Genomic DNA, 6821 nt, shown 5'->3' with positions numbered 1-6821 from the left:
AACTCAGACCCCATCAGCACATACATGAAAGTAGGGGGCTTTTGTTATCTCCACTATGCATCTTTTCAAAAATTGCCAAATTGACCATGCCTCCAGTTCAAAGATTCTTCAGGTGCTCTTCGCAATATTTTTTAACTACTCTTGATTCATTTGGCATCCTCTACAAACTTGGCTAGCTCACTGCTTGCGCTCAAAGCAAGATAATTTTAAAACAAGTTAAAGATCCCTAACACAGCTTCCTGAGGGGTTCCACTTCTTCTTTCCATTGAGAAAATTGCTTTTATTCTTACTCTTTGCTTTTTGTTTAACCAATCAGCTATTTATAAAAGGCTGACAATTTTGTTTCCTGATTGCTCAGTTTGCTTAAGAGCTTTGCACAAGACACCTTATCAACAGATTTTTGAAAAAGCGAGTACCTGTAGATAATGTCACTTGCATCCATGTGCTTTTGACATGCTAACTACAGACCTGGGGAAGCTTAAATAAAAAATAATACATCTCAGAAAAAATATGCACCTGGAAAACAGCAGCAGACTAGACACCTCAAAACCCTGAAGAAATTGGGGTTGTCTTGACAACCAAAAGCTGATGTTATTTGCATGTTGTTTTTAAAAACAGCAGAGAAAGCAAAAATACGTTTAATGTCTAATTTTACATTGGATGTTTTTCTCTTCTTGCTTTGCAATAATTTCGTTCAGACAAATACAATGTAACTCAGTTTGCTTTTTATTTAGCTGAACACAACTGTAATTAGTAACAGGCATTGATATTAAATAAAATGAAGGCAAATGCGTGATTATATTGCAGTTATTTCTATTGATTGTAACTCTCTCATAATATTGTAATTATTAAAAAAACTAACTGTTAAAAAAATCCTCATTGGAAATAAACTGATCAACATCTAGAGACATATGAAATGACTGTATGAGATAGTCCATCTGGAATTGCTTACTAACATATAGTCTCTTAAAAAACTTTTGAAACAAAATTGCAGCTTTAAATATATTTGGGGGGGGGGGCACCCACAAATTTCTAGTGCAATATATGCAAAAGTTAAATATATCAATATTAAAAGGGGATTATTATTATGTACTGTGTATGTATGTATGTATGTACCGTGTTTCTCATATAATAAGGCCGGGTCTTATTTTTTTTTGAGCCCCGAAAAAATGGCTAGGCCGTCTTTTCGGGGCTGACTTAATTTTCCCCCCTTGCATCTTCGTGCGGGCGGGCGGCGATGGCTTGGATGTTGACCTCGGCGTTGGTGGGGCACTTCGCATTGGGGTCAACGCAGGCAGCACCATATCTGGCTGTGCAACAAAAGTACTTCCTAACGGCAAGCCCCCCCACCATTCCCCCCATTTCACATGTTTTAATATAGGCCTTAATTTGGGGAGAGGGGCTTAATTTCATTTCATGCCTATAAAACATGCTGGGACTTCCTATTGGGAGAGGCCGTATTGTTGGAGAAACAGGGTGTGTATGTATGTATGTATGTATGTATGTATGTATGTATGTATGTATATATATTGATATACGATTGTCAGGCACATATATTGCTGAATTATACTTCTGATTAAGAGGAATGAAGAATTCAAATAGAATGATTACATGCTATAGGAATGCACTTTCACTTCTGAATAGTTTGGTCACAATGCCTCACATATGCAGAAATTCCAACTTCTACATGGCTGTGAAATCTACTATGTATTGCAGGATGCCCAAGGTGGTGGATACAACGTCCCCATCCCATCCAATGGGGAATTTTCACATACAAAACCATCCTAAAATGAAACAACTACCCACAGGCAGAGTTGATATTTGTTTTACACAGGAGAAATCCACTTAGAATCTCATTCATTGCCCTTTATCACTCAACTCAATATTTTTAAAAAAATCTCAAACAAAAATTCCAACATGGCATCAAATCATCTGACATCACCAACTAAAAATGGAATAATTAGTTACACTTTTATAACTGTTCTCGTATGTCTAATCCAACTAAATATTCTACACATAACATGGAACACTCAAACCATACAGAAATGACCAGCTGATGTTAATAATCTTTCATACAGCTGATAAATGTGAAAAATAAAAAAGGGACTATTAAAATTATTGTTTGATGGGCACTGTCAATATTCAGTAGGATTATTTCATTCTGTTGGATAATTCCTAGGTGATCTATATATATTCTACATTTGGGCATTCATCTGTTGGCTATGCACACTTAAACACCCATAGAAACAAGGAAGTTAAGATTCACATTGCTGACGGAAACTGTGATCTTTTGTAATATATGCTTACAAATAATCCATGGATACACTTTTCAGAACAGTCTTCTCTGTAATATTGTGTAGGCCCAGAATAAAAATATATCTTCCCTGGATAATATATTTGGGCTACTTAAGTACGTTTCTTACTATCGTAGCCCCTCTCTTATTTTATTATATATTCTTTGAACTTTCACTTGATCCTCTTGCAATATGCCACGCCATCCCTCACCCTACACTCTAAATACAGTAGCTTGGTGCATAGATCACTATTTGATAATCTATTTCTATGAACTATTTGATTACAATATATATATATCCCTATATCTCCCTTTGGCCATTTAAAACATAATTGTTTTTATTAAGCAAATAATATTTTTATTCTCTTAAATGTATTCTCTCAAAATAAATCTAACATAAAACATGTATATCTATATCTATATATCTATATACATTAATAATCAACTTAAGGCTGCATGGGACAGAAGCAAGCAAGTTATCCTAAGCACCTATATAGACATTCCACTGTAAGTTTGCGTGATCTGCTACCCCATCCATCACCTATGTCGCCTTCCATAATAGTTGTGAAGCAACATGGCACCTCACAGGAACAGTCTGGACTTTCAAGAGATGGCATATCTGCCCCAGGAAGCAAATCTGGGTTTTCCTGAAAGGGAAGCAACACGCCAAGATTGTGGAGACTACACAAGGGGATTCTTTTGTGTCAGAATTTCTTTGCTGTCTTAAGATAGGGTGCAACCTGACCTGGGGCATAGGATGCATGTGTGAAAGGAGGAATGCTCCTTACTACTTTGCTCACGCAGCATGTCCATCTTGGCACATGAGCAAAATAGTACATGCAATTTGCTCGACTAGGAAAGAATGGTATCCCTTCCTCGTTTTGAACATTATGTTGGAATTAGATAAGGAAATAAAGAGATCCTATTTGCCTTTGTCCGTTCTTCAACACATTTTGCCCTATGTCAGTCAGGGAGAACATAGAAGATATTCTCCTATCAACCCCTATCACTGACTTTTCTGGCTGGGTATAATGAGAGTTGTAGCCCATCAGTTTCTGTGGTGCACAGACACTTCCTAACCATACCACGTTCTTTTCAATTTAGATATTAAGACAAGATATGCATCTTACTGATCTCATAGTTTTATGTCTAGACATGTATCTTATCACTCTAATTGTGTGTGTGTGTGGGGGGGGAATGATGTTCCATGATGGGAAGGTACACATGGGGAAAAAAAATCTACAAGAGATCTTAACATATATTACCTTTGATTACTACTATTACTTCATTACTATACTACAGCTGTAATCCTACATGTAGTCCTCTGAAAGTAAGTCCAAACAGACTTGGTGGGATTGACTTCAGAACATAAGCTATAAGACTGCACCATACAGGTAGTCCTCGACCTATGACCATTATTGAGCCCAACATTTCTGTTGCTAAGTGAGAGAGTTGTTAAGTAAGTTTTGACCTGCTTATATCTTTCTCACCACTTGTTAAGTGATTCACTGTAGTTGTTAAGTTAGTAACACAGTTAAGTGAATCTTTCCCACTGATTTTGCTTGCAAAAAGTGATCTCATGACCCCACCCCCCATTTGAATTTGGATCTCATGACCATGGGGATGCTGCAACGATCGTAAGTGTGAAACACAGTCATAAGTCACTTTTTTAAACGCTATTATAAACTTTGATAGTCACTAAATGAACTGTTGTAACTCGAGGACTACCTGTAGTTTCACAAGAACTTGATTTTGTTTTATTTGAAAGGACAAAACAAAACTAAAGCTCATCTTGCAAGGAGCTGAGGCGAATAAAGGAATATTTTCAAGGTCAATAAAACAAAATAGGTTGATGCAGACACTATTAGGCTGAAATCTCAACTGCCTAATTGTTCTGTATCAACGGTTATTAATTAATTAAGGGACCGAACAGCGATAAGGAAGCAAAAATCCCATTTTCATATTTTTGTTGAGGTACAGCCTCCTCACAGTAATTTGTTTCCCAAATCAATTGTATATGCTAAAAATATCTTTTCCAGTGTATCTGCACACAATGGGTATAAGTATACTGTCAAAAGCTGTACTTTTCAGTAATTCACGCCTGCATTTTCAGTATCAGCTCTTGTCACATGAAGTTCACTCTTACTTTGCGCTGGGATAGTCACAGCGCATCAAGAATGGAAATTACAAACTTTGAGGATTCCATAGGGTAGGAAAAAGACGATGAATTGTCTTACTATTATGGCATAGATGGGAAAGGGTTTAGCTTCTAATTGGATTGTAACTTAGCAGTTAGTAGGAAAAAGTTAACAGGCAAAGAGGATACTGCAATGGATTTTATAGTTCCCTCCAAAAGAGACAGTTTCTCCAGGACAATGAGCCAAGCAGAATCCTGGAAACCATCTTTTTCAATGAAGGCTCACAATCTAGATTGAAGAAAACATGCGATCTGATTCTGAAACAAAATAAGATCATTCTTGCAACATTTAATAGCCATGCCTTCTCCACTGAGAGTTGATTGTAGATGGTGATAAGGGTCATGGATCTATGCAAATCTTCAATAACTCTTTAATTATGAAATTATGAATGGCATAAAGTGGACAAGGAAAAGCTATTCTCCTCTTCCCAAAATACTAGAACCAAATTGAATACATTGGAAGAATTAGGACTGACCCAAGGACTTTTTTTTAAACACAATCTGTGATTACATTTTGGAATTCAGTACCATGAGATGTGGTGCTAGCTACCAGCTTGGCTGGCTTAAAAAAAAAAAAGGTTGGATCAATTCACGGAGGTCTTGGGAATCAAGGAATTGATGGCAGTGTGACCTCCCTGAATCTGCTGGGAGACAAATGAGCTTCCTTATGTAGTAGGTTGGCCAGAGAATATTCTGCTGGACTAGATGGGGCAAGGGGTCTGATCTAGCAGGGCACTGCTTATATTCTTAACTACAATTTAAAAAAGACTCTGTAGGAAACGCCTTTTATCAAATGGCCTTAAAGACTTCTTTTAAACACATTCTAGTTAAAGAGAAGAAACATTAGAAAGTAGGATGAGGATTGAAGTGCTGATGGAAAGAGGTTAAAAGCTGCTCATGACATCTGCTTTTCTGTTATTTGTAGAACAGCCCTACTTTTGACTGTGGGAATCAATTCTAACTGAGTGATCGAAACAGTTTGTAAGGAAATCTATGCTTTAAAACCAACAATTCCACTGTGATTCACTATTAGACCTCACATTTATAGTATTCGGACATATTCTGGTGACTGATATAATTAAAAATATCATATGTAGAAAGGACACAAGCAATTTAAGCTGTTTGGTTTACATGGAGGACAGCTGCTTGATTGGATTCTTCAGAATATTCCATTTCTTCACTGATTGGCTTGTTTCTTTCCTCATAAAGTTCTTGTCTGATTTCTAATGAAGCTCTATAGTCATCATCTTCTTCAACAATTGCAAGCTCAATGTTGTTGTTGATCACCACCTCTCCTTCACTTCCCGACTCTTTTTCCAAGGAATCAACAAAGGCTTTTCCTTCTTCTGCTGGAGAAGAAGAACAGATTGGATCTGAAGTGAGGGTGCCCTCTTCACTGGCGGCATGCTTACTGCCAGGTGCTTCCCCTGGCTTATCTTCTACTTCTATGGATGTGTCTCCATCACGGACTTTCTTCACGTTGAATGTCAGGGGAGAGACCTTGAAAGACGAGCTTTTTGATGAAGAAGACTTCTGATGGTTAGGAGTAAAAGACTTCTTGATCTTCTCTCTCCGCTCAGGCGAGACAATCTTGGTGCTAATCTTGTTCATCTTCTTTTCAATGTTTTGGCGGGAAAATGCTTTCTTCAGGCTGTCAACCTTTTTAAGGCTGGATCTCTTGATTTTCTCAGCTCTGGACTCCTCTATTTTCTCATCCATGCTGTCTTCTGCAAGGTCATCATGGGGCAACTCATCCTCTGAGGATAATTCCACAGTGTGCAAGGTTTCTTCCAAGGTTTTATTCTCATCGACAGGCTCTTCCTTCCCATCAGTAATACTGGGAACAGGCTCTTTCACAAATACGCTGGCAGGGATTTCATTTTCTTCCTGTAAAGAGTTGATATGTGTTTATTCAAGCTTCACAAGACACAGACTTGATAAACAAGGCACAGCCCTGAATAACATCAATATTTTTTCTTTGGGATAATGAGGTAAAGGAAGTTGTTTTTGTGCCATACTATATTCAACCAGTAACAATCACTTACTTCCTATGGAATTGTTCTTTTATACTGCGTAAAAGTAATGAGTTTATGACCTGTCATCTACTATTAGAATAAAATACATTTTAGTCAACATTGCTATTAGAGACTAGTGCAGCTGTAATCGTGCCAATATCTTAACATCATTAAAAACAGGATGCAGGATCACTTCCAATTTCCCTATCATCCCTTCTCTTCTGGAACAGAAATCCACTCCTGTTAGGTTCAACTTCAATCAACAATACATCAATATAAATGTTAAACAGTTACCCATAATTCCTTGCTTGGTGCA

General features: G+C 37.3%; 1 protein-coding gene across 1 annotated transcript in view; it reads right to left on the bottom strand.

The window, feature by feature from the left end:
• Positions 1 to 708: 708 nt before the first annotated feature.
• The window catches only part of CAVIN2 (caveolae associated protein 2), a 28885-nt gene continuing 22772 nt past the window's right edge, over positions 709 to 6821 (bottom strand). Inside the window, exon 2 of the mRNA XM_026696883.2 lies at positions 709 to 6377. Within this exon, the coding sequence (XP_026552668.1) occupies positions 5604 to 6377 (774 nt within the window). The 3' untranslated portion in view covers positions 709 to 5603. The remainder of the gene's footprint in view (positions 6378 to 6821) is intronic.

This window comes from Pseudonaja textilis, chromosome 1, assembly GCF_049901715.1.
Source record: "Pseudonaja textilis isolate UNSWEBS1 chromosome 1, rPseTex1.2, whole genome shotgun sequence".
NCBI lineage: Eukaryota > Metazoa > Chordata > Lepidosauria > Squamata > Elapidae > Pseudonaja > Pseudonaja textilis.
This window is presented reverse-complemented; position numbering and strand designations above follow the sequence as displayed.